Raw genomic sequence first — 26,779 nt, forward strand, 5'->3', positions numbered from 1 at the left:
CCCACCGTCTGGTTCTAATTAAATCCCTTCCCCGGCCCCTCGCCGGCGGCCTCTCGATGCTGGGGCAGGGGGGGCTGGTGGGACCCCCCACCCCTCTCCCAGCGCCAGCGGGCTGTTTGGGGGCACAAATTGCTCAATATTTGGGGGGGTGCTCCCCTTCCCAGCCCCCCCTTTCTCCTTGGTCAGTTCCTCTCCCCCCTCCCCAGTTCCTCGCTGGCCCCCGGCCGAGCCGTGGAAAGTCCTGGAAGCTTTTCCAGGCGCGAAAATCCGTTTGCCGAAGCATCAGCATCGGGGTGGGGGGGGACGGGACACGGGATGTGACACCCCCAAAACGCTTCCCAAAAGTGGGGTGAAGGATCTGGCACCATCCTCTGGTCGGGATTTGGGGCCCAATCCTGCACCCCAAGCCCCCTCTCCCTACTCCGGTGTTTTTGGTTCTGGGGCTGGCACTGGTGGGAACCCACAGCACGGGGGGGGGGGGGGGGGTGTCCCTGTTTTCTTTTTTGGGGGGGAAGAAGGAGTGGGTGGCTGGGAATCCCCCCCCGACGTGTCTCCGTCACTGATGTCACACGACTCTGTGACAAAAAGCCACCGACCCACTTCCCCGTGGGGCGGTGTGTGTGGGGAACCAGGAGCCCCCCGCCCTAATTTTGGGGTCTGCCCCCCCCTCAGGACACAGAGGACCCAGACATGCCCCCCCTCCAAAAAAACCGAGGGACACAGGCGTCCGGGTGGGTCGCGGGGGCGGGGGACACGAGTGGCCTCGGCCCTCCAGGGAGGGCGGGGAAACGGTCCGGGACCGCCCCCCGTGCCCCCCCCTCCGTCCCCGTCCCCCCCGCCCGCCCCCGCTCCCCCGCACATGTTGCAGCCGGTCGGCGGGCAGGAGCTCTGCGCTGCCGGTACCGGCAGCCGCACCGGCACCGGCACCGGGACCGGGAAAACAACCGGTAAGAGGCTGATTCCCCCCCCCCGGCACCCTGCCCCGACCCCCCTCCCCCCGCCTCCCCGGGGCTTTCCTTCCACGCGTGTCCCCTTCCCACCGTCCCCTCCCCATCCCAGCCCCAGGGGAAGGGGCGGGGGGCACCCACAGAGGGACCCCACTCGGGGGGGGGGGGGCGACACCCCACTCGGAGAGGGGACACCCCCCCCCCACCCCGGTGTGTCCCCAAGGGTGGCGGTGCTCGCACCCTCACCCGCCCCACGGTGACGAAGCGGGGTGGGTGTCCCACGGATGACACCCTCGGGGGGACTCAGGGGACCGGACCCTCCGTGACCCGGGGTCTTGGGTGACGATCCCACCACGGGTGACGGTGACCGTCCCTCGGCCGCCGGCCATTGTCCCGCTCGCCGGCGGCCAGGCCGCCCCGCTGCGCCGGCAGCGGAAAGCGGGTGCTCGGATCCGGCCCAGCTGTTTCAGCCTCGCCAACATCTGGCCCGCAGCTGGCGGGGCCCCCGGGGGAGCCGCACCGTTGGCACCCCTCGGCTCGCCCCCCCCACACACCTTGTGCAACACCTAACGGCTGCGGTGAGCACCCGCCAGCCCGTGGGTGGCATCGCCGGTGCTGCCCTGGGGACCGTCGCTGGGTGCCGCGGGCTGCTGGAGAGGCTGTGCCCTCGGGTGAGCACCCATGTGCCCTCGCCGGCACGCACACCGGTGTGCAACGGGGTGCCGGCACCCGTGTGCCCTCGCTGGCACCTACACGGGTGTGCAAGGGGGTGCCAACACCCGTGTGCCCTCGCTGGCACACACGTGGGTGTGCAACGGGGTGCCGGCACCCGTGTGCCCTCGCTGGCACACATGTGGGTGTGCAAGGGGGTGCCAACACCCGTGTGCCCTCGCTGGCACACACGTGGGTGTGCAATGGGGTGCCAGCACCCATGTGTCCTCACCAGCGCCCATCCGGGTGTGCAACAGGGTCCTGGCACCCGTGCGCCCTCGCTGGCACCTACACGGGTGTGCAAGGGGGTGCCAACACCCATGTGCACTCGCTGGCATCCACATGGGTGTGCAATGGGGTGCTGGCACTCATGTGTCCTCACCAGCACCCATCTGGGTGTGCAACAGGGTGCTGGCACCCGTGCGCCCTTGCTGGCACCTACACAGGTGTGCAACGGGGTGCCGGCACCCGTGTGCTCTCGCTGGCACACACACCGGTGTGCAATGGGGTGCCAGCACCCGTGTGCCCTCGCTGGCACACACGTGGGTGTGCAAGGGGGTGCTGGCACTCGTGTGCCCTCGCTGGCACACACGTGGGTGTGCAATGGGGTGCCGGCACCCGTGTGTCCTCACCAGCACCCATCTGGGTGTGCAACGGGGTGCTGGCACCCGTGCACCCTTGCTGGCACCTACACGGGTGTGCAAGGGGGTGCCAACACCCGTGTGCCCTCACCGGCACCCACCCGGGAGCACAACCAGGGTGCCAGCAACCAAGTCCCCTTGCCGGCACCGACCCAGGTGTCCCGGTGTGCTGGTGCCCTCGGCCGCGCGCCACGGCACTGCCGTGCCCTCGCTGGTGCCCCACTGAATCCCGGTTCATGCTCGCGGTGCCCTCTTGGTGTTGGGGTGCTGCCGGCTGCACCCCGTCTCCTGCCCCCACCGAGCCGCGACCCCCAGCTACGGAGGAATTTGGAGCATTCGGCGCTGCCAGGGGTCCAGTGGCGGCTGCCGCCGGCCACGGCTCGGTAAACACTCCATGCCCGTCGTGGCGCCGAGCGGCCGCCTCAGCCGGGACGAGGCTGGCACCGCGTGGCTCGGGGGGGTCCCTGAAGTCTCGGGGGTCCTGTGCCGGGGCGGTTCGGTGGCGGTGGTCGGCCAGGAGGCCACGCCGTGCCACGCCACGCCACGCATCTTCTCCCCCGCTCGTGAGCGCCCACCCGCACACGCGTGTCCCCACGTGCGTGTGCCGGAGCGGGGGGGGGCACGGCGGGTCCCGCACCCCGCGAGGCCGGATCCTGCCCGGCACCATCTGGCCGCCGCCTCCGCGGCTATTTAAACCCGGCGCTAAGCACCGGCTGCCCGGGCCTGATCCAATTTGCTCCGCGGTGGCCGAGTGGCCCCCGGGGTCGGAGCCGGGGATATTTTGGGAACAAGGGACCCTGTGTGTCGCTAAGGGACCCTGTGTGTCGCTCCGCGACCCCTCCCCCTGCATCTATGGCCGGGGGGCTCCCAGCCCCCCCAAACGCCCCCTGCCCGGGATGTTGACGCCTGCCTGGTGGGCGAGGGGACGGATCCGGTCTGGGACACCCCCCCCAGACCCTGATCCTGCCCGGGATCCCTCCCAGACACCCTGAGCCTGGGCCCCCCCCCCGGCCCCGGCTACTCTGGGCGTGGGACCCCCCAGACCCTGGTCCTGCCTGGGACCCCCCACCCTGGATCCTGGGGTCGCGAGGGGGGTCCTGGGGGAGGATCCCGGTGCGGGGTCCCAGGGTGGTCCCAGAAGGGTCCAGGGGCAGGATCCCAGTACAGGACCCCAGTGCAGGATCCTAAGGCAGAGTCCTGGGGCAGGATCTTAGTGCAAGATCCCAGGGTGGGATTCTGGAGCAGGGTCCCGGGGCAGGATCCCAGGGCGGTTCCCAGTACAGGATCCTAGCGTGGGGTCCTGGTACAGGATTGCAGTGCAGGATCCCCTGCAGGATCCCGGGGCAGGATCCCAGTTTGGGATCCTGGTGCGGTTCCTGGGGCAGGATCCCCGTGTAGGATCCTGGGGCAGGATCCCGGGGCAGGATGTCCAGGCAGGATCCCAGTGTGGGGTACTGAGGCAGGATCCTGGTTTGGGATCCCAGTGTGGGGTCCTGATATAGGATCCCAGGAGAGGATCCCAGTGCAGGCTCCCAGAGCAGGATCCTGGTTCAGGATCCCTGTGTGGGGTCCCAGTACAGAATCCCAGTTCAGGATCCCGTTGTGGGATCCCAGTGTGGGGTCCTGGTGCAGGATCCCAGTTCAGGGTCTCGGTAGAGGATCCCAGTGCAGGATCCCAGTTTGGGATCCCAGTGTGGGGTCCCAGTACAGAATCCCAGTTCAGGATCCCAGTACAGAATCCCAGTTCAGGATCCCGTTGTGGGATCCCAGTGTGGTGTCCTGGTACAGAATCCTGGTTCAGAATCCCAGTTCAGGATCCTGGTAGAGGATTCCAGTGTGGGGCCGTGGTACAGAATCCCAGTGCAGGATCCTGGTTTGGGATTCCAGTGGGGGGTCCTGGTGAAGGATCCCAGTGCAGGATCCCAGTTCGGGATCCCAGTGTGAGGTCCCAGTACAGAATCCCAGTTCAGGATCCCAGTAGAGGATCCCAGTGTGGCGTCCCAGTATAGAATCCCAGTTCAGGATCCTGGTAGAGGATTCCAGTGCAGAATCCCGGTTCAGGATCCCAGTACAGAATCCCAGTGCAGGATCCCGGTTTGGGATCCCAGTGTGGGGTCCCAGTGCAGAATCCCGGTTCAGGATCCCAGTACAGAATCCCAGTGCAGGATCCCGGTTCGGGATCCCAGTGTGGCGTCCCAGTATAGAATCCCAGTTCAGGATCTTGGCAGAGGATTCCAGGGCAGGATCCCGGTTTGGGATCCCAGTGTGGGGTCCCAGTGCAGAATCCCGGTTCAGGATCCCAGTACAGAATACCGGTTGAGGATCCCGGTTCGGGATCCCGTTTCGGGCTCCCAGCGTGGGCTCCCGGTGCAGAACCCCGGTTCAGGATCCCGGTAGAGGATCCCAGCGTGGGGTCCCGGTTGAGGGTCCCGGTTCGGGATCCCGGTTCGGGCTCCCAGCGTGGGCTCCTGGTGCAGAACCCCGGTTCAGGATCCCGGTAGAGGATCCCAGCGTGGGGTCCCGGTTGAGGGTCCCGGTTCGGGATCCCGGTTCGGGCTCCCAGCGTGGGCTCCCGGTGCAGAACCCCGGTTGAGGACCCCCGCGCGGTTCCCGCCCCAGGATCCCGGGGGTCCCCGGTGCCCCCTTCCCCTCGCCCCCCCCGCCCCCGTCCCCTCCTCTCCCCTCCCCGGTCCCTGGCCCCGCCCGGCGGCGGCAGCGGGGGCCGGGGGCGGCGGGGCGGGCGCCGGGAAGGGGAAGGGGAAGCGGCGGATGCTCCGCGCCGGCTCTGCCGGCTCCTCCCGGGACCGGGGACCGGGGAGAAGAGGAGGGTAGAAGCCGGGGGGGGGGGAGGGGGGGGGGGTCCCGGGACGGCGGGAGCGAGGGGCGGTGCCCCGGCACCGGGCGCGGCTGCGCAAGAGCCCGGGCGGCGGCGGGAGGCAGCGCTCGGCGGCACCGGCACCGGCACCGGCACCGGGACGGAGCGGGCAGCGGCTGGAGGTGCGGGGGGGGGGGGGGGCGCGGGGGTCCCTCCCCATCACCCCTTCTTTCCCTTTCCTACCCCCCCCCAGGACCTCGGTCCCGGACCCACCGGATCCCCACGGGGGTCCCGGCACCGGGAGATTGCGGGGGGGGGGGGGGGGGGGTGTCTAACCGTGACCCCCGTCCCTGACTTTGGAGGGGGACGCGGTACTGGGGGTCCCGTCCCTAACTGGGGAAAGGGCGAACGGTACTGGGAGTCCTGGCTCTAACTTGGGGGGGGGGGCGGACACCGACGTACCGGGTGTCCCTTCCCTAAATGGGGAGGGGGGGACACGGTACCGGGTGCCCCATCCTAACTGGGCAGATGCAGGGACCCCCTCCCTAATCAAGGGGGGACAGTACCAGGCGTCCCCCCACCCTGAGGCGGGGGACAGTACCAGGTCCCCCCCACCAACGAGGGGAAGGGGGACATTACCGTGTCCCCTATCCCTAACTGGGAGGGGGCACGGTCCCCCGCACCCTAACTGGGGGGTGAGGCAGTACCAGCCCCCTCACCCCAACCAAGGGGGGTCAGTACCGGGTCCCCATCCCTCGCCAGGGCGGGCGCGGGGGTGTCCTGCCCCCCTCGTCCGCGGCTCTTCTGTGCCCCTGGGGAAAGACACCTGGGGCTTCACCCCACAGCAGCCCCCATCCCCATCCCCAGGGAGGGTTCCCGTGGCCGTCCCACTCCCACCCCGGCCTCTTTGCACCGGGATTGTGCTCACCCCGGGGTGTCACCTCCGGCCACCCCTGTGTCTCCGTGGCGGCGGCAGGATGGTCCCGCTAGCTGCACTTTGCACCCCGGGTAGCTCAAAGGTGCATCTCTTATCCCCCGTCATCAGGATTTCCTTTTTGAGTCATTTCTGCCGTGCCGGCGCAGACGCTGCGTGGCAGGATCTCACACCTCTCTCCTCGCCAAACCTGATGTGGGCCCAGATGTGCCCCCCCCCCCCCACCCCGCTCCGGCTCGCCGCGGTTGGGGGACCTCGGCGCCATTCCCACCCCGTTTCTTCTGCCCCGCAGGTCTCCGCAGCCCCGGATCGCCGGCACCATGTCCCGGCAGCGCTGAGGTCGGCGGGACGGGCGGCGAGCGGCGCCGCGGCCGGCGAGGAACCATGGGGAGCATCTACAAGGAATACTTCAACACGGAGAAGATCCGGGAGCACTATAACTACACCAAGGAGGGCTCGGAAAGCTCCCCCACCACCTCCCGTTGGGTGGTCTCCATCCTCATCGTCGTGTTGTGCTGCTTCATCGTGCTGGAGAACCTGCTGGTCCTCATCTCCGTTTGCCGCAACAAGAAGTTTCACTCGGCCATGTACATCTTCATCGGGAACTTGGCTTTCTCCGATCTCTTGGCCGGGTTGGCCTTCATGGCCAACATCTTGCTCTCCGGAGCCACCACCTTCAACCTGACGCCGGTGCAGTGGTTTGTACGGGAAGGCACGGCCTTCGCCACGTTGGCCGCCTCTGTCTTCAGCTTGTTGGCCATCGCTATCGAGCGCCACGTGGCCATCACCAAGGTCAAGGTCTACAGCAGCGACAAGAACTGTCGGATGGTGCTGCTCATCGGGGCTTGTTGGGTGATCGCCGCCGCCATCGGCAGCCTCCCCATCATGGGTTGGAACTGCATGAGTGACCTGCGGGATTGCTCCACCGTCCTGCCCCTCTACTCCAAACGTTATGTCCTCTTCGTCATCACCATCTTCACCCTCATCCTCCTCACCATCGTGGGGCTCTACAGCCGCATCTACTGCATCGTGCGCTCCAGCCACGCCGAGATCGCCAGCGCCCAGACCCTGGCCTTGCTCAAGACGGTCACCATCGTCCTGGGGGCCTTCATTGTCTGCTGGCTACCGGCCTTCATCATCCTCCTCATGGACGCCTCCTGCCCCGTCCGGGCGTGCCGGATCCTCTATAAGGCGAACTATTTTTTTGCCTTCGCCACGCTCAACTCGGCCGCCAACCCCATCATCTACACGCTACGGAGCAGGGACATGCGCCGGGAGTTCCTGCGGGTGCTCTGCTGCTGCGGGGCCGGGCGCCGGGACCAGCCCGCCGGCCGTTGCGGGCTCCCGCTCCGCACCTCCAGCTCGCTGGACCGCTGCACCCCAAAATACGAGTTACCCACCTCGCCTATTACCCGTGACTGTACCACCTCCGTCTAGGGGGTCCCGGCCGCCCCACGGCCGGGGCAATGGTACGAAGGGAGGAGCGGGCTCGGGGTGGGCGTTTTTCCAGGTACGGATGGACAACTGCACCTTCATCCCGGGCATCCCCCTCCCACCCTGGGCAACCCGCCGGGCATCCCCCGCCCCGACCCCCCGAGCATCCCTCCCGGCATCCCCGGTTGCCGACGGGCGGCGGCGATGCCCGACTCTCCGGCCGGGATTGCCGGTGACCGGCGTGTGCGCGCGCCGGCCGTGTGCGCGGGCACGGGCACGCGTGTTGCTCTTCCCACGCCCTGCCCGAGCCCCGGGGCCCCCGCGGGACCTGTCGGACGGGTCCCGGGGCCCCTCCCCGGCACCCGGCTCCCTGCGGCACCCCTGGCGCCAGTGGCAAATCCTCTGCCCCCGGCTGCTCCCCGGCACCGTGGGTGGCTCTGACCGCTGCTCCAGCCGGGGGCAGGAGTTGGCGGTGGCGGCGGCGGGGTGGGGTGGGGGGGCTTTGCCAGGAAAGCCGGGTCTGGGGCGCTCGCCGTGGGGGGACGACGACGCGTACGGGGACCCCCGCGTCCTCCCACCCCGCTCCGCGGTCCTGCCGCGTGCTGGCGCGCGGAGAAGGGAGGGGCTCCGTTGCGGCCGGTTCCGCCGGGACCCCACCCCGTCCCTGTGACACCCCCTCCCCCAGGAGCCCCCCCCATCCCCAGTGACACCCCCCCACCCTCCCAGGGGCGACGGTTGTATTAAAACGGCGCTTCTCCACCTGCTTCTGCCTCCTTCCTGGCCTGGGATGGGGACCACCGAGCCCCCCCCCCCCCCCAGCTCTCTGGTGTGCCTTTGGGGAGGGACAGAGGGGACGGGGCTGGGGGGACACACACACACGGGGACGTTCAACGCTCGGCGGCTTTTATCACCGGGAACCTCGGAGACCCCGGCTGAGCATCCCCCTCCCCGCTCCGGGAACGGAGTCGGGTGCTTTGCCCCACGCCCCGGGTTGCCAGCACCCTGGGGGGGTGTTGGGGGCCGCGGATCTTCGCCCTCGCCCCGGCTTTCGCCGCCTCCTTCCACGCTGAGGACGGGCGATGCCGCGGCGTCGGGCCAGGCGGGTGCTTCCTCGTCTCCGTCTCGCTCGGCTCTGGCCTCGACCGCAGCGGCTTCTCCGCCGCGGTGGCGGCGGCATTTTGGGGAAGCCCTGGGCCGTGCAGGGGGAAGTGAGGGGACACGTGTTCCCCCCCCTCCCCGCCACGGCCCTGCAGACCCCCTCCCTGCGTTTGCGGCCACCTCGACCCGGTGCTTTGCGCTCCCCGGTGCCGGCCGGGGCTCGGCACGAAGGCGCCAGCGCCGAAACCTTTGATGCCCCAATTTGGGCTCGTTTCCTCCTTCGGAGGGTGCAGAGGAAATGAGGGGGGGGTTTTTTTGTTTCCTTTCCCCCACCGCCGTCGGGACGGGTCCCCGTCACGGCACCCTGTGGGCGCCCCGGCAGTGACCCGTGGCGTTTTGGCCGCCCCCGCAGCTCCAGGGCCCCGCTCTTGATCCCAGACCGCCTCCGTGGGAGATGGGGAAATTCCACCGTTTCCCCATCGCCCCGGCTTCCTGCCACCGGGCACGGGGACCCCCACCCGGTCGGCGGAGCCCCCCTGCCCGCACCGGGGATGCCGAGGGCAGCTCCCGGCGGCGGGGATGGAGATGGATGGGGGAATCCCGGGGGAACGGGAAGGGCCGCGGCTGCCGTGATTCATTACCAGCAGGCGGGAGATGGGGACGGGGGGGAGGGCCGTTGGCTGTTTTGGGGCCAGAAAAAGGAGTTTGGGGGTCGAGCTGCCCGGCGAGGGGCTGGTCTGGCCCCCGTGGTCTTTGAGGCGCCTCGCCGAGGCGCGGGGGGAACACGGGGCTGTGCGAGGGGCCGTGGGTCCCGCGTGGTCCCCGCTGGGTTCTGCTGCCCCGTGGCCGGGGCCCACCCGGGGGGGGTCACTGGGTGGCGTAGAGCAGCCCTGGGGCTGCGCCTGGCTGGGCAACCCGTCCTCCCCACCATCCCTGCCGTGGTACAGCCTGTGTCGTGTGTGTCCCCCCCCATCCCCACTGTGCTATTGCATGTGTCCCTCCCCCCGTGGTACAGCCCGTTGCCCCCCTTCCCCACAGTGGTACAGCCCATACCGGCTGGGATAGCGCCCCATCCCCGCAGTGCTATGGCCCGTGTCACCCCCCCTCCCCCAGTGGTACCTCCCGTCTCCCTCCCCCCTTCCCCTCAGTGGTACGGTCCCGGAAACCTCCCCATCCCCCCCACCCCCCCGAAACCCCGCAGTGGTACGGTCCCCCCCGAGGCGGCCCCTCCCGCCCGGCCCGGCCCGGCCCGGCCCCTCCGGGCCGCGTCTCCCCGGGCCGCCCCGCTCCGGCCTCCCCCGGACAGGTACCGCCCCGCCGGCCCGGGCCCGCAACCCCCGCCTCGGCCCGGTGCGAGGTGTGCGTGTGTGGGGGGGTGGAGGCGCTGGTGTCCCCCCCCCCCCCCCCCCCACTCCCCGCTCTGCCCGACCCCCTCTCCCCCCACCCCACCCCCCCGTCCCTCCGGAATGGTCTGTCCCCCGCCTTCCTCCTCCTCCTCCTCCTCCCCCCCCTCCTTCAACCACGCGGAATGGTCTCTCCCGCCCTCCCCTTCTCCCCCCCCTCCTCCCCGCCGCCGTCATGGTCTCGCCCGGCGCCGCCCCGCCCCCGCCGTTGGTTTCCGCGCGAATCCGCCGCCCGGTCCCGCCGCTCCCGCCGCCGCCGCCGCCCCGATGCCGGCCCGGGCCGCCCCGCTGCCCCCGGCCCCGCTGCCCGCCGAGCTGCGCCGACGGTGAGTCCCTGGCCCCGGCAGCCATCCACGCACCACCTCTCCGCCCCCCCCCCCCCCGCCATCCCCCCCTTACTCCGCCGGTGCCCAGCCCTGACCCCCGGCACCGCACCGTAAACCCCCCCCGGTGCCCCCCTGACAGCCCCCCGGCATTGCGGGGCCCTGATCTGACACCACCACCACCCCACCCCCCCCGGGTCCGCCGTGACAGCCCCCCCCGGTGCTGCCCTGACCCCCCCCCGGTACTGCCCTGACAGCCCCCCGGCACTGCGGGGCCCTGAGCTGACACCCGCACCCCCCCGGGACACCCCCCCGCCCAGCACAGCCTTGACACCCTCCCGGGACCTCCCTGACCCCCCCGGTATTGCCGTGACAGTTACCCGGCGCTGCAGTGCCCTGATCTGACACCCCCCCCTCCGGGACCACCTTGACAACCCGCCACCACCACCCGGGACCACCCTGACACCCCCCCGGGACTGCCCTGACCCTCCCCGGTGTTGCCCTGTGACAGTTTGGCGGCACTGCAGTGCCCTGATCTGACACCCCCCCTCCGGGACCACCCTGACACCCCCCCGGGACTGCCCTGACCCCCCCCCCCCCCCCCCAGCATTGCCCTGACAGTTGCCTGACACTGCCGTGCCCTGATCTGCCGCCCCCCGGGACCACCTTGACACCCCCCAGCATTGCACTGTATTGCCCTGCATTGACCCCCCCCCACCTCGGCACTGAACTGACAGCCCCCCAACATTGCACTGCATTACACTGCGCTGCCCTGACACCCCCAGGGCTGCGCTGACACCTCCCCCCCCCCCCCCCCCGGCATTGCACTTCATTGCCCTGGACCCCCCCCAGCACTACACTGCACTGACACCCCCCCCCGGGACTGCCCTGATACCCCCCCCCTCAGCGTTACACTGCGCTGGCACTCCCCAATATTGCAATGCTTGACACCCCCCCCCCCAGCATTGCATTGCACTGGCACCCCCCAATATTGCACTGCCCTGACCCCCCCCCTGCAGACTGGGGAGCGCAGTGCTGCCCTGACAGCCCCCAGCACAGCATTGCCCTGACCCCCCCCCCCCCAGTTTTACACCCCCTGCGGTGTGGGGAGCCCAACGTGGCACTGCACCCCCCCCCCCCAACTCTTTGCAATGCCATGCGCAGCCCCCCCGTGCGTTGCGCTGCACGCCCCCCCACCGCGTCGATGCCCAGCTGTGCGCTGTGACCCACCGCACAGCCCTGACACCCCCGTGTGCTGCGCTGACCCTCGGCACCGCGCTGATGCCCCCCCCCCCCCTGCAGTGCACTGACCCCCTCAGCCCTCCGCTGCACAGCCCCCCACTTCCCCATGCCTTGTGCTGACCCCCCAACACTGCACCAACCCCTCTGTGCAGTGTCATGGACCCCCCTGACCCCCCCCCACCAGCGCTGCCCTGACACCCCCAGTACAGTGCACTGGTTCTCCATGCATCGCATGGACCACCCCAGCGCCACCCTGACGCCCCCCCCCATGCTCCCACCCACTCCAGCAGTGTGCTCTGTGGTCCCCCCGACCTCCCCAGCACCCACCAAGCCCCACCACAGCTCAGCCATGCACCACACTGGGGTCGTCCCCCCCCCCGCTGTCCTTTGCCCCACAGGACAGCCCTGACACCCAGCTGTGGGGGGGGTGTTTCGCCAGGGGGGGCCATCAGGGTGCTCCTGCCCCACAAGGCGGGCCCCACGTGGCAGTGGGGACGCCCAGCCTTGCCCCCGCACGGCTTTGTCCCCGCGTTGCCGCTCGGGACAGGGAGCGAAGGTGCACCCGGCCGGGGTGGGGGGACACGCTGGGTGGCCCCCCACCTTTCTCTGGGGTGGGGGGCACAGAAATCCCTTCCTGGGGGAGCGGAAGCGGGGTGCAGCGGGGGGACCTTTCCTTCCCTCAGCGTGGGGGGGTTTCAAGCCAATCCCCGCTCCTTACTCCGGAGGGATCCAGCACCATCCCCGCGTCCCCCCCTGACGGCTCTCGCCCCGCCGCCGGCAGCGGGGAGGGCACATGGAGGGGTTGGCGTTTCCTGCGCCGTATTCCCCGCCGGCTATTGTCCCTTCCGCTCGCCTCCCGGCATCCCCTGGCCGGCGGGAAGGGGGGGGCCCGCGCTCGCCGGCTGCCGCCGAGCCGTTCTCCGGTTCGGCTACCCCTCTTCCGGTGCGGCGGCCGCGCGGCACAGCCTTGGCGCGCCCCGACCTTTCCCCGTCCGCCGTTGGTCTTTGCCGGAGCTCCGGTTGCATGGCCGTCTTCAAACCCAGGTGCCGATGACGGGACGGGATTTATCGCCCTCCTGGTTTTTGGGGGGGGTGGCGGTGGGGACCCCTCGCCCTCCCCGCTGGCCCCGGCTCGAAGGAATTGGCGGCAGTGTGGGGGCAGGAAGCCAAAAAAGCGGGCGGCCGGAGGTGAGATGAGAGCGAACGGAGCTGGTGCCGGACATGCCGGTGGCACCGGAGAGGTCCTGTCCCGTGTCCTGGCAAACGGAAGCTTTCCTGGGGGGCGGCTGCGTGGCCCCAGTTCGGCAGACGGGCTCCCCATTTTTGGCGGGAGAGCCGTGGTGAACCGGGGGGGGGAGTGTTGGGGTCGTGCCGAGCCCCCGGCGGGGACGGGGTTTCCTCCTCGCCATCTCTTCGCTGCGGGGCTGGGGGCTGTCCCCGCCGCGCAGGGGCAGCGCCAGCCGCTTCCCCCCACCCTCTGTCGCCGCTTTGTGCCGCCAGCGCCGTGGGAAGACGACACGTGGCTTCTGCCCCATGTTTTTTTGCCATCTCCATGCCAGGGTAGGGCACGGGTGGGCAACGAGGTCCCGCTGCTACCTCGGGGGGGTCCCTTGGGCACCCGCATCCCTTTGCCGGCCCCCCTTTATTCCCCGCCTGGGAGCCGAGCATCCCTCTTGCTCCAAGGGAGTTTGGCCCTGCTTTGCGGTTGCAGCCGGTGCCGCTCCTTTGCCGGGTGCCGTTTTTAGAGCTGTCGAGATGATTCTGGGGTCTGTCCCGGTTGCCCCTGCCCATCAGTGTCTCCCCCGTAACCTCGTCGCCTGTCGGCAGAGTGTGGTCTGACCCCCAACACTCTTCTCTTGCAGGCTGCAGGACTTGGAGAGGGATGAAGATAGCCTGAGCGAGAAGGTGAGTATCCCTGGATCACCAGGAACCGCACTTCCACCTGCCCTCGGCTCTGATTTGGGTGCCCGCCATCCCGCGCTGTCACCACCGGTCCCGCATCGGGTGCTGCCATCAGGCTCGGGATGCTCCGGCATAACAGCGGTGGGAGTCGGCAGGGCTCCAGAGCTGGCTCCTGGATGCTCAGTGGGGATGTGACTCTGGTGCTGAGCAGGAGACTGCAATTCATCGGTGCTCCTGAGCCTCTTGTTTCTGTGCTGTTGCGGCATTGCCAGGACGGGGGGTTTCCGGAGCCCCACGGGGTAGGGTTGGGGGGGACGGTGTGGCAGGCTGGCCGAGTGAGACCCCCTTGTCTCCCTTGCTGGCCCAGTTCCCTGGACCTGATGAGGTCGTAGTCCTGGTGTTGGCACTGTCTGTTGTCATATGGAAACCGCCGTCACCTCATATCAGGAGGGTCCTGGTGAGCTGGGTGAGCGGCGCCCAGATTCGGAGTGACCAGCGGTTCGGCTCAGCCCAACCGCCTACGGAGATGCCGCTCTGCTGAGCCCCGAGGGGAGCGTCACCGCTGCCCGCCCCATGCCATCCCCTCCGTCCCCACAGGAGTGCGTCAAGGAGAAGCTGAGCCTCATCCACGGCTTCCTCCAAGCCGATGTCCAGAACCAGTTGAGCGAGCTGGAAGCCAAACTCCGCTGCGAGGAGCTGTCGGAGGTGAGACCCTGGGTTTCGGTGAGCCGGCGGGTTGGGTTGTGCCAGCTCCTTAGTGGCACGGCTCACCAGAGCCAGGCAGTTTAACTGACGCTCTTCACTCCCAGGAGAGGTACCTGGCCAAGGTGAAAGCCCTGCTGCACCAAGAGCTCTCGGCGGAGAATGGGGACCTGGCACCGCTGTTGCAGGCATCGAACGGGTGCTCCAAAAACGGTGCCTACGGGAGCGACGAGGACTCGGAGCGAGCAGGACCTGATGGGGAAGAAGACAGCGCGATGGAGATGGAGGAAGCAGCTGCCTCTTCTTCCTCCTCTTCGTTGGTCCCCACACCGCGGGCACGCAAGGCCAGGAGGAGCCGATCCAACGGGGAGAGCAAAAGTAATGGCGACAGCGGGCGCAACTTGGTTTTCTGTCTTCTTTTCCAACGTGCTTAAAGTAAATAATTCATTACCGTTAAATACTAAGCGGGAATATGATGATTCCTGGAGGGATTGTGAGCAGAGATCCCCCCAGGAAAGGTCTTGGGGTCTCCTTGCCTTGCTCCGGGATGATGGGGTGCGGGGAGAGGGGTGCTGTCACCTGCGGTGGTTCCAGCCCCGTGGGCTGTTGCAGGAGGGGAAGGGCAGCGGGTCCCCGTCGTTAACGCAATCCTTCGTCATCTTCCTAACAGAGTCTCCTGCTAGTTCCCGGGTCACTCGGAGCTCCGGCCGGCAGCCGACCATCCTGAGCATGTTCTCCAAAGGGTCAGTACGGTGGCAGGGCTGGGACCTGCACCTCCTTTACCGTGTCCCGCAGGAGCCTTCACCCTCTTCTTCCTCTCACTGCCATCTGGGGCTGATGGGTTCAATCCCAAAACTTGTGGTTCCCAATAAGACTGGCCTTGGGGACCTGCCGGGCACTTCCACGGGGAGCCCTGCTCCTGCCAGTGCTGGGAGAGCCCCTCGTTCCCCTCCAAACCCTGGCGTTGGAGCGCCAGATTGATCCGTTGCATTTAAAAACCGTCAGGTCCAACAAACGGAAATCAGAGGAGGTGAACGGGGAAGTGAAGCAGGAGGCGATGAACGTAGAGAAGGAGGAAGAGGAGCTGGAGGAGAAGGTGTGTGCCGGCACCATTGGCAGCCAAGGTCTTTGCCAGTTGCTTTGCTGGGCAGCCACTGTGCTGGGGTTGAGCATGTGTTGTCCTGGAGGGCGTCGTGCTCTCCAGCCTCCCCTTACACTCCTTCGTTTCTCCCTCAAGGAACAAGACGAGAAAAGGATTAAAATCGAAACCAAAGAAGGGTAAGGAGGAAGGAGAGTGTTCCCTGCTTTGGGCCGGTGCCTGTCAGTGCCCATTTCCCTCTGCCGTGGCCTCGTTAGTGTGGGGCGGATGTCGACATTACACTTCTCTTTGTTTTCATCCCTTTGTATTTTTTTACACCCAGGTTGGAGATAAAAGATGAAATTACTCAGGTTAAAACTACAACACCTGCTAAAGTAAGTTCCTTTTCTTCCATCTCAGCGTTTTGGTTTTGTTTTTTTCTTTATTATTGTTTTAACTCTTCCAAAGAGCGGCTGGACTTCCCTAAGGGAAAGATAAAGCCATTTCCAGCCCATGCAGCTTCCAAAAACCAACCCCCCCAGCAAGGTGGGGAGCAATGCAGCCTTTATGAGCTTGGGCTGCTTTTGAAGCAAGGGCAGCAGCCACTGTTTTGCTGCCTGGATGCTTTAAAAATGAGCTAACGAACGGGACCATTTGGGGAAGGAGCTTTGAGCCTGATCATAGGCTGAAGCTTACGGGGGGCAGAGAAAAGCTGACACCGTCTCCCCTGTTTTGCAGACCACTCCTCCCAAGTGCGTCGACTGCAGACAGTACCTCGATGATCCCGACCTCAAATTCTTCCAAGGAGATCCTGATGATGCCGTAAGGGATTTAATGCTCCTTCTCTGGGTCTGGGGAGAGCTGTCGTGCTAATGGGAATGCTTGTTAAATGTCCTCCTCTCTCCCTCGTTCAGCTGGAGGAGCCAGAAATGCTGACGGATGAGCGTTTGTCCCTCTTTGACGCTAACGAAGATGGCTTTGAGAGCTACGAGGACCTGCCGCAGCACAAAGTCACCTCTTTCAGGTGAGATGTGGGGAAAGCAGGCTATAAAAACCTGCTGAATTTGCAAACCCTGTGGGACAACGCATCAACCTACAACCTCTGTCCCTTGCCAGTGTCTATGACAAGCGAGGTCACTTGTGCCCCTTTGACACCGGCCTGATCGAGAGGAACATCGAGCTGTATTTCAGCGGTGCTGTGAAGCCCATCTACGACGATAACCCTTGTTTGGATGGTGAGTTTGATCTGGAGGAGCCTCGAGGGGTGTGGGGACGTTGGTTTGTCACCTTAAATTTCAGCTCAACACAGCGTGCAAAATGAAGTCGGATCCGGGTGGCAATTTGTCATCCGCAGCTGCTTGGGTTTTTTAGGCACTGAGGACTGAAATTTGTGTTTTCTCGCTTTCAGGTGGGGTGAGAGCCAAGAAGTTGGGACCCATAAACGCTTGGTGGATCACAGGGTTCGATGGAGGGGAGAAGGCTTTGATCGGCTTCACCACAGGTGGGTGAGCGAGGACGGGGGAGTTTGGATTCGGGGAGCATGCCTGGCTTGGGATTTAAGTCTCTGCTGTCTGTCTGGCTGGTGAAGGAGCTTTATCGGGGTTCATGGACTTTGCTGCCGCCGGGAACTTGCACCAACAAGCACGTGGCAAGGTGGAGGACCATGCCGAAGCTTGGGTCTGGGTTTATTTAGCTCAGCAGCACCCAGACTTGCATGTAAAACCTCCTGCTGAGCTTGCAGCTGCCAGCAGCACCCTGCATGAGGCTATCGGCGCTGGGATGAGCAAGGTGGCTGGAGGGGTGTATCTCCCCGGCAGCCCTTCCCAGGCAGGATCTGTCCTCTGGTCCCTCCTCTGTGGGAAGCCACCGATGCAATGCAGGAGTGGCTCAGGGTTGCTCTTGGAGGGAGTTTTCTCTTTGCTCTTGACCTCTTGGCCCCTGTCGCAGGGCTCTGTTCCTTTCTTACTCTACACTCTGGGCTTTTTGGACAGGTTTGTGTTGAGAAAGGTCTTGAAGGAACGCCCAGTCCTGGCCAGCCCTTGGCTCTGTGTCACAGCTGGCTTTTTCACTCTCTAGCCGCATTGGGGGAAGAAGCTGATATTTGGGGGTTTAAAAGCTTTTTCCATTCACCGTTTCTGCAAGGAACCCTTCCAATATCCTGGTGATATCAGAGGAGGACTTAACTCTCCTGTGCATCAGCAAATGGAGTTTGTAGTGACAGAAAAAAACCCTGGATTGTCTTTGCTTTCTATAATTAGGTAACAGCAAAAATAAAAGGCTAGTGCGTGGATAGTGTGCCCCACCTCAAGTCCCCACTCCCCCCTTGCTTTGGTGGCGATAGCTGAGTGACCGTGGGTCCTGGCTCGTGGTAGAGTTTCCCCGCACGCTTAGGTCTTGGTGCTGTAGCAGCGTGGATGGGCTGGTCTTCCCCCTCCCCAGGACCTGCTTGCCGCAGTCCTAGCTCATCCTTAAATACTGCTAAATTCCCTGGTATTTAATCGCCCGCCGTGATCTCTCTACTGCAGCCTTCGCTGATTACATCCTGATGGAGCCCAGCGAGGAGTATGCTCCCATCTTTGCCCTCATGCAAGAGAAGATCTACATGAGTAAAATCGTCGTTGAGTTCCTGCAGAACAACCGTGACGTCAGCTACGAGGATCTGCTCAACAAAATCGAGGTGAAAATCCGAGGGTGGCGGCAGTGGCGGCGTGCGGGGGTGGGTGTTGCTCCTTGCCCTAACCAACCCCTCCTTGCAGACCACTGTACCTCCCGCGGGGCTGAACTTCAACCGCTTCACAGAGGACTCGCTCCTGCGACATGCCCAGTTCGTGGTGGAGCAGGTGGAAAGCTACGATGAAGCCGGGGACAGTGATGAACCCCCCGTCCTCATCACGCCCTGCATGAGGGACTTGATCAAGTTGGCTGGAGTCACCCTGGGGAAGAGGTGAGCCCCGTGTAGACGCTGTCTTTGGGGGGCATTTGGCTTTCCAATATCCCAGGAGGAGCCCGTTGGGTTGGTTCCGCATTGACTTTGCACAGGGGATCCTTCCAGGAAGACCCTTCTGCTTGTTTCCAGCTGGGATGATGCGAGGATTTAGGCTCAGTGGCATGAGCAGCACTGGAAGATTGGAGTAGAAGTCCTCCCAAAACTGGGAAAACACTCTGCCTAGTGCTGCCCCAAGGGAGGAAAGGCTCTGGCTTGGGTCCCCAGAGCCTGGTTTTGCTCTTTGTCCTGCTGTAGCATCCCTTCAGGACCCCATGACAGCCACAGCACATACCTGAGTGCCTGTTAGGGGATCCTGCCATGGTCCTGGGCTGCTGGGAGAGCTGTGTTCCCTGGGGACCCTCCTTGGATGCCGGGCTGTTTGTTGTGGCTGTAGCTGTCAGCGGAACAAAGCACAGAGTTTCCTCTCACCGCTCCCACCTTGGTTGCAGGCGAGCTGTCAGGCGGCAGGCCATCCGGCACCCCACCAAAATAGACAAGGACAAGGGTCCCACCAAAGCCACCACCACCAAGCTGGTGTACCTCATCTTCGACACCTTCTTCTCGGAGCAGATCGAGAAGGATGAGAAGGAAGATGACAAGGAGAATGCCATGAAGCGCCGGCGCTGCGGTGTCTGTGAGGTAACGGGGGTCTGGCGTGGAGCTGAAGTGACCCGATCCCCTCCCATCCCCTCCATCCTGTCTGAATGGCCCCATCTGGGGTTGCTCCCTTGGGGCAGGGGACCTATTTCCAGAGGCCACCGAGCTCCCCTTGGTCCTTGTCCCTCCACTGCTTCTGCCGGTGCTCAGCCTGTCGCCTCTCCCTGCTCTAGGTTTGCCAGCAGCCTGAGTGTGGGAAGTGCAAAGCTTGCCAGAACATGGTAAAGTTTGGGGGCAGCGGACGGAGTAAGCAGGCTTGTTTGCAGAGGAGGTGCGTCTCCCACGGGCAGCCATGCCTCCTCTAAGTCCTCTCCGCCTCTGGAGAGAGGGGATGTGGTCCCTGCACCATGCCCTGCTGCAGTGACGGTCCCTGTGTCCCCAGGTGTCCCAACCTGGCCGTCCGGGAAGCTGATGAGGATGAGGAGGTAGATGACAACATCCCTGAGATGCCATCACCTAAGAAGATGCTGCAGGGCAGGAAGAAGAAGCAGAACAAGAGCCGTATCTCCTGGGTGGGGGAGCCCATCAAGGTGAGGCTGGGCAGGACCCTGCTCCCCTCCCGCTGGAATGGGTGCTCAGGCTGCGAAGGGGTCTGTGTCGCTTGCTGGTGTGGGGATTTAACAGTGCTCTCCATTTCCTCCCTGCTTTTGCAGAGCGATGGGAAGAAGGACTACTACCAGAGGGTCTGCATTGACTCGGAGACCCTGGAGGTGGGAGATTGTGTCTCCGTCAGCCCTGATGATCCCACCAAGCCCCTCTACCTCGCCAGGTTGGTGCCATGGTGCTGAAGGGGACGAGTCTCTGCTCCTGCTGGGGTGGACGTGTGTGGGGACAGCTGATGTTCCCAATTAGAGAACCCTAATTGCTTGGCTATGCTGCTGTTTGAGGACTCTTCAGCTCTGGCAAGGCTTGGAGCAGCTCAGCCCTTTCTTATGGTGCCCCATAACCCTGGCTCCTTCCCCCTCAGGGTGACAGCCATGTGGGAGGACAGCAGTGGCCAGATGTTCCATGCACACTGGTTCTGCCCTGGCTCGGACACTGTCCTGGGGGCCACCTCTGACCCCCTGGAGCTTTTCTTGGTGGATGAGTGTGAGGATATGCAGCTCTCTTACATCCATGGCAAAGTCAAAGTGATCTACAAGGCGCCCTCGGAGAACTGGTCCATGGAGGTGGGTGGCAGCCCTGCAAACCCCGGCTGGCCTGGACCAGGCGCAGTGTGGGCAGCAGCACCGATTCCTGTGAACACCTCTCTCCTAGCAGGGCGGGCTGGACATGGAGATCAAGATGGTGGAAGACGACGGGAGAACTTACTTTTATCAGATGTGGTACGACCAGGAGTATGCTCGATTCGAGTCCCCACCGAAAACTCAGCCCACGGAAGACAACAAATACAAGTGAGCGTGCGCAGGGCAGCGGCTCTCAGGATCTGCTCTGCCCAAAATGGACAGCAGGAGCCTCTCAGCTCCTGGCAGCACTGCAGCCGGCCTTGGCAGGTTCCCCATCACCGCACTCTGCCATCCCGCTTTCCCGCAGGTTCTGCATGAGCTGCACACGCCTGGACGAGGTGAGGCACAAGGAGATACCCAAAGTGGCTGAGCCCCTGGAGGAAGGGGATGGGAAGATGTTCTACGCCATGGCCACCAAGAACGGAGTGCAGTACAGGGTGGGAGATGGCGTCTACCTCCTGCCGGAAGCCTTTTCCTTCAGGTTGGTGCTTGCAGGGGGCTGTAAGCACTTCTCGGGATGCTCTTTGGTCAAACTTTTGGTAGCAGAGGACGTAGTCTCCAGATAGTGAATTCCACCTGTAAACAAAGCACTTAACACTCTAATTTCCAAAAGCTTGGTTTAAAAATAAAGGTGCTTCTAACCCCAATTTCACCTCCTGTGATTAAACAGAGCACCTTTTCTCCGCTCAGACAATCCTGATCGCTGAGCTGCCGTGTTTTGGCAGCTGAATCGGAATCCTTTTGTGCATCGCTTTTTCTTCAAAAGACCGAGCCTGGGTAGATGAAAGATGAAACAAGACCCTGCCTGCTGCCTGTAATTATGGGAGGAGAAATGGCAAACCTCTTTGGGGCAGCAACGTGTAGGCACCTTGGTTTGCAGCTGTGCACGGTTATGTGATGGTCTGGCTGTAAAATGCCTGTGCTGCAGAGCAGGAGGTTCGGTGCCGGTGCTGCCGCAGTGGCTTGGTGCCCACATTGCCACCCTACACCAGAGACCAGGCAGGCTAGGCAGCGATGTGGGAGGAGGATGCTCTGTGTTGCTACACTTTTTTTGGGGGAAAGGCATAGCCTAACCTCCTTCCCTCCCCTTCTCCCCAGCATGAAACCCGCCAGCCCAGCCAAGCGCCCCAAAAAGGAGGCGGTGGATGAGGAGCTGCACCCAGAGCACTACCGCAAGTACTCCGAGTACATCAAGGGCAGCAACCTGGACGCCCCTGACCCTTACCGCGTGGGCCGCATCAAAGAGATCTTCTGCAACATCCGCAGCAACGGCAAACCGAACGAGGCTGACATCAAGCTGCGCATCTGCAAGTTTTACAGGTGAACAGCGCTGCTGGGGTCTGCGTTGCAGGGGTGCAGGCCCCCCACCCCCGAGTGGGCTGCAGGGCTCGCCTGAGATCTTGGGTGCTGGGAAAAGCTCCACACCATCAGCTCAAGGTCACACCGGAGCCAGGTGTCTCGAGCACCGTGGCGTGGTTGGTTGGTGCAGTCGAAGGGGCTTACCGCCACAGCGGTCTGGGCTCAGACCCACTGCTGAGCTGCACCGCCAGTGCCGTCCCAGGGTGTGGGTGTTTACCCAAACATTTGCAGGCTCTTAGTCATCTCCCCCACACCACAGAGGGATGTGTGCGAAGAGCCTTGGCAGTGGGAAAAGAACGTGCTGACGCTCAGACTCTGTGTGTTTCGAGCCTAACAGCTCTCCTTGCACTAGATCTCTTTGCCTTTAATTTCACTTATCAGCTCTTGTGCCAACTCCCCCCTCCCTCCTCTAAGAAACCCCCCCAAAAACTCCCTTTGGTATGACACAAATCATCCCTTTGGTACTGTGCCCAGCCCATGCCAGCAAATATGCGCAGCCGGAGGAAACAAACCCTCCTCTCTCTGGGGAGATGGAGCGGTGTGAGTGCCAGAGGCTGGACCGGGATGAGGATCTTACCGAAAACATTTCCCTGATCCAAGTGTTTTTTCTCCGCAGACCCGAAAACACGCACAAGTCCATGAAAGCCAGCTACCATGCAGACATCAACCTCCTGTACTGGAGTGACGAGGAGACGACGGTCGACTTCCGTGCCGTGCAGGGCCGTTGCACGGTGGTGTATGGGGAAGACCTGACGGAGAGTATCCAGGACTACTCTGCTGGTGGGCTCGACCGCTTCTACTTTTTGGAGGTGAGGGAGCTGGGGTTTGAGGGGTCTGGCCGTGTCCCTGGGTGTGTTAAGTCCCTGGGGACTGAGCAGAGCAGACGCATTGACCTCTGCCTCTCGGTGCAGGCTGTCCTGCCTGTCTGGGTGTGTTTTGCCCAGAGGAGCCATCGTGCAGAGTGAGGATTTGTAGCTTATTGCAACCTCCTGGGGACTAAGTCTCGGATACAAAGGAAGCTTTAATCTGAGTGTCACCAGGAGCTGGCTGGAGCAGTTGCTCCCTGTGGAACTAAGGGGCCAAATTCGGACCCTCTGGTGGCCTCCCCAGCTCCCTGAGGCAATGGAGAGGGAGGTGATGGACCCTTTGCTGGGGCCCAGCGCTGCGCCTGTGTCCTGCCCTTTGGTTTTGCAGCTCCAGTTGGGTGTTGGCAATCCCTCAGCTCTTCCTGAGCTAGAAAAACTCTTTGTGTTCAAGTGTCCTGAACCCTTTCTCTTCCCCAGGCTTACAATGCAAAAACCAAGAGCTTTGAAGATCCTCCCAACCATGCTCGGAGCTCTGGCAATAAAGGGAAGGGGAAGGGGAAAGGGAAAGGTAAGTCTGCTTGAGGGGAGAGGTCTTGGGTGGGTGAACCAGTTCACGTCTGCCGTTATGTGCTGCCGAGCAGAGATAAGACGTGCCGCCGACCAGATGTTTCTGTGCCCTCCTCCTTGCTCCGATGCTCTGGCAGGATGCAGTGATGTGGTTTTAAGGCACCTCGTCTCTTTGAAATAAACCTTGCGGTAACAGGACACGGTCCTTCAGAGATCTCGAAGCCTTTCACTTGCCAACCCTCTGCCAGGGGCTCCTGCTCTGTAGCGTTGGGCTTTTGTACCCTGCTCCCAAGATGGGGAGCTTCCCTGGGAGTTATCGCTGCGCCCGTCTGACCCTCAGAAACTCTCTGCCTGCGCCCAGAGGCTGTTGGATGGAAAGGGAAAAGATGAGAGGCTTGCCTTCCAAAAGCAAGGGCGTATTCTGGCAGTGGCGGTGAAACAATTAAGGGGCAGAAAGGTGCTTGAAGCTGACGTTTTAACTGCTGCGGAGGAGGGGGAGAAGAATTTGCCTTGTAAGCAGTAAGAGGAGGAAATGACTTTGCCTTTTGATGTGAGTGGGGCTCTGTTCACAGGCAAAGGCAAAGGGAAGTCGTCGGTGAGCTGCGAGCAGAGCGAGCAGGAGCCGGCTGAGCTGAAGCTCCCCAAGCTGCGGACGCTAGATGTCTTCTCTGGCTGCGGAGGGCTGTCCGAGGGCTTCCATCAGGCAGGTGAGCGGCAGAGCGGGGACAGCAGTGGGGTGACAAGCAGAGCCCGCGGGGAGACGGGCATTGGCGCTGGCTGCTCAGTTCCTCCAAGCTGGCGGTTGTGTTCAGCATGTGCCGGATCAGGGAGTGCGAGCCAGCGCTCTGCTCCTCCGCACAGGCTCAAGATCCTCCGCTTTGTCTCCCCAGGCGTGTCGGAGACGCTCTGGGCCATCGAGATGTGGGAACCGGCCGCCCAGGCTTTCCGGCTGAACAATCCTGGCACTACCGTCTTCACGGAGGATTGCAACGTCCTGTTGAAGCTGGTCATGTCTGGTGAGAAGACCAACTCACTGGGGCAGAAGCTGCCGCAGAAGGGGGATGTGGAGATGCTGTGCGGTGGTCCTCCGTGCCAGGGCTTCAGCGGCATGAACCGCTTCAACTCCCGCACCTACTCCAAGTTCAAGAACTCCCTGGTGGTCTCCTTCCTCAGGTGAGCAGGGGAGGTGGCGAGGACCTGTGCCAGGATGTGGGTGCGGACCCTCACCTCAAACGTTGCTCTGTCCTTGCTCCCTTGTCCCTCTCCCTCCTCGCAGCTACTGCGACTACTACAGACCGCGGTTCTTCCTTCTGGAGAATGTCAGGAACTTTGTGTCCTTCAAGCGTTCCATGGTGCTCAAGCTCACCTTGCGCTGCCTCGTCCGCATGGGTTACCAGTGCACCTTCGGGGTCCTACAGGTAGGGTGTTGGGTGACCCGGAGAGAGTTAACTGGGGCGAAAGCCCTTCTCCTCTCAGCTGGCTCTGCCACGGACTGTCCCGCTCCGAAGGAGCAGTTGTCTGCGTTGCTCCTTGGCTTCCCTCGGTGGCTTGGGGGGCTGTTCCCAGCTCTTCGAGGGGCACTGACTGGATGGGGATGCTCCAGCCCCTTCAGTAGTTGTCCTTTCCTTGCCAGGCTGGCCAGTATGGCGTGGCCCAGACGCGGCGGAGAGCCATCGTCCTTGCTGCAGCTCCCGGCGAGAAGCTGCCCATGTTCCCCGAGCCCTTGCACGTGTTCGCGCCCCGTGCCTGTCAGCTGAGTGTCGTGGTGGACGACAAGAAGTTCGTTAGCAATATCACCCGGTGAGCCTTCGGCGGCGCGCTGGGGCTGGCGAGGGTAAGGTTTTGTCCGCTCACGGCTCCCTCCTTCCTCCCAGGACGTATTCTGGCCCCTTCCGCACCATCACCGTGCGGGACACCATGTCCGACCTGCCGGAGATCAGGAATGGTGCCTCCGCCTTGGAGATCTCCTACAATGGCGAGCCCCAGTCCTGGTTCCAGCGGCAAATCCGGGGCTCCCAGTATCAGCCCATCCTCAGGGACCATATCTGCAAGGTGTGGATGCCAGGGTCTCAATGAAGGGCCGGGCTGCACTCGGATCCCCCAGACCCAAACCGAAATGGGGGTCAAGGGCAGGTTGGATGCGAGGTGGGGTGAGAGGGACGATCCCCAAGCTCTCCCCAGTTAACTTTCCCAAAGATGAGGCTGGCGGAGCTGCTGGGACCTGTCCTCCCCCAGCCTTCTCTGGAGAGAGGACCAGGCCTCCTGGGGTAGCCGGTGTCCCTTTGCGTCCCCTGCCCCATCGATGGCGACGGCGGGCTTGTCGTTGGCAGGACATGAGTGCCCTGGTCGCAGCCCGGATGAGACACATCCCCTTGGCCCCCGGTTCTGATTGGCGCGACCTGCCCAACATCGAGGTGCGGCTGTCAGATGGCACGACCACGCGCAAGCTGCGGTACACGCACCACGAGAAGAAAAACGGCCGCAGCAGCTCCGGGGCGCTGCGGGGGGTCTGCTCCTGTGCTGAAGGTAGGTGCTGGCTCCCCAAAACTGACCGTGACTGCTCGTCTGCTCCCCCACCTCACCCCCTCCATCTTCCCAGGCAAGCCTTGTGACCCCGCGGACCGGCAATTCAACACCCTCATCCCCTGGTGCCTGCCCCATACCGGCAACCGGCACAACCACTGGGCCGGGCTCTATGGGCGCCTGGAGTGGGATGGCTTCTTCAGCACCACCGTCACCAACCCCGAGCCCATGGGCAAGCAGGTGAGCGCCGCCGGATCCATCCCCTCTGCCGGCAAGGGCAGGTGTTGCCCGATGGCTGCCGCGGTTCCAACCCTTGGTTTTATTTGCTGCTGTAGGGTCGGGTGCTGCACCCGGAGCAGCACCGAGTGGTGAGCGTGAGGGAGTGTGCCCGCTCCCAGGGCTTCCCCGATACTTACCGCCTCTTCGGGAACATCCTCGACAAGCACAGACAGGTGAGTGCCGGCTGCTCATCGCCGGCAAACCCCTCGCCGGCGGCATCCCCTTACCGGTGACGTGGCAGAGCCGGCATCCAGCGTAACCCTCCCTCTGTCGCAGGTCGGTAACGCAGTGCCTCCTCCTCTAGCCAAAGCCATCGGGCTGGAGATCAAGTCGTGTGTGTTGGCGAAGCTGAGAGAAGACACGGCGGGTGAGTGCCGCGCTGGCAGCTGCTGCCGTCCACCCATGTGCTGTGGGCGGAGGGATCCGGAAAGATGGTCCCCGACCTCAGTCCTTCTTTGGGGTTGGGGGGTGTCCCAGTTTAGGGCTGGGTGCCGCAGGTTGAGGTATGGCATCGTCACCCCCTCCTCTCTTCCCCAGAGACCAGCGCTCCGGAGAAGATGGAGACCACAGAAACCGCCGACTGACGCGCGGCCTCTCCTCCGGCACCAGGACACCCAAACATGCACTGATTTATTTTAAACCCCTTTTATTTCTTTGTTTGTTTGTTTGCTTTTTTTGTTGGTTTTTTTTTTTGTTTGTTTTGGTTTGGTTTTTTTGTTTTTGTTTTTTTTTTTAATTCCTGGCCTGTGGGGACCTGCCATGGCCTGTCCCCCTCTGGCCCTGCTCGTGTCTGTCTCCCGGCTGCCCTCCGCCGCTGTCTGTGATGGTTGAACTCCACTACCACCCCGGGACCCCCCTCCTTTCCCCTTACCCGGCCCCGGCAGAGCCCTGTGGGACCCCCGGTCCTGGCCCTACGCTGGGGCCCCGCTCCCTGTTTTTACGCCGCATTGTATTGAAAATAATCGGCCGCTTTGTACAAGTGGGAATTGATACTTTATGTAGTTTTTATATGTTGTAATATTTCTTCAAATAAATCTCTCCTATAAATTATAAACCCCTCGTCCTCTCCCCGTTTCCTTTCTCCGGGCCTAGCCTAGGCCTCGGTCCCGTGGCGCCCACCGACCTGTAGCTTAGCAACCACCTCCC

General features: G+C 63.8%; 2 protein-coding genes across 8 annotated transcripts; both read left to right on the top strand.

The window, feature by feature from the left end:
* Positions 1-851: 851 nt before the first annotated feature.
* On the top strand, positions 852-7,485 carry S1PR2 (sphingosine-1-phosphate receptor 2). Of its 2 annotated transcripts, none has more exons than XM_049811102.1 (2): positions 852-947; positions 6,341-7,485. In XM_049811102.1, exons 1-2 carry the CDS (start codon positions 860-862, stop codon positions 7,483-7,485), a joined length of 1,233 nt encoding a protein of 410 aa, XP_049667059.1. In that variant the 5' UTR covers positions 852-859. The 2 variants fall into 2 exon arrangements, with proteins under 2 accessions (XP_049667059.1, XP_049667060.1); XM_049811103.1 differs by lacking the exon at positions 852-947 and adding an exon at positions 5,188-5,296.
* A 2,729-nt stretch (positions 7,486-10,214) lies between these two features.
* DNMT1 (DNA methyltransferase 1) lies at positions 10,215-26,746 on the top strand. 6 transcript variants are annotated; one of them, XM_049811196.1, is made up of 34 exons: positions 10,215-10,309; positions 13,411-13,453; positions 14,048-14,155; positions 14,260-14,530; positions 14,823-14,895; positions 15,158-15,248; positions 15,390-15,430; positions 15,574-15,625; positions 15,969-16,052; positions 16,145-16,254; positions 16,347-16,465; positions 16,639-16,731; positions 17,756-17,907; positions 17,987-18,174; positions 18,666-18,855; positions 19,047-19,144; positions 19,256-19,403; positions 19,527-19,642; positions 19,841-20,042; positions 20,131-20,267; positions 20,407-20,580; positions 21,198-21,419; positions 22,075-22,267; positions 22,742-22,832; positions 23,404-23,538; positions 23,722-24,004; positions 24,108-24,249; positions 24,465-24,631; positions 24,706-24,883; positions 25,162-25,357; positions 25,431-25,594; positions 25,690-25,806; positions 25,910-26,000; positions 26,171-26,746. In XM_049811196.1, exons 1-34 carry the CDS (start codon positions 10,251-10,253, stop codon positions 26,215-26,217), a joined length of 4,575 nt encoding a protein of 1,524 aa, XP_049667153.1. In that variant the 5' UTR covers positions 10,215-10,250; the 3' UTR covers positions 26,218-26,746. The 6 variants fall into 6 exon arrangements, with proteins under 6 accessions (XP_049667153.1, XP_049667154.1, XP_049667152.1 ...); XM_049811197.1 differs by having other exon boundaries at positions 20,134-20,267; XM_049811195.1 differs by lacking the exon at positions 10,215-10,309 and adding an exon at positions 12,052-12,592 and having other exon boundaries at positions 25,938-26,000.
* The last annotated feature ends 33 nt before the right edge of the window (positions 26,747-26,779 follow it).

This window comes from Accipiter gentilis, chromosome 9 (genome assembly GCF_929443795.1).
Source record: "Accipiter gentilis chromosome 9, bAccGen1.1, whole genome shotgun sequence".
Classification (NCBI taxonomy): domain Eukaryota; kingdom Metazoa; phylum Chordata; class Aves; order Accipitriformes; family Accipitridae; genus Astur; species Astur gentilis.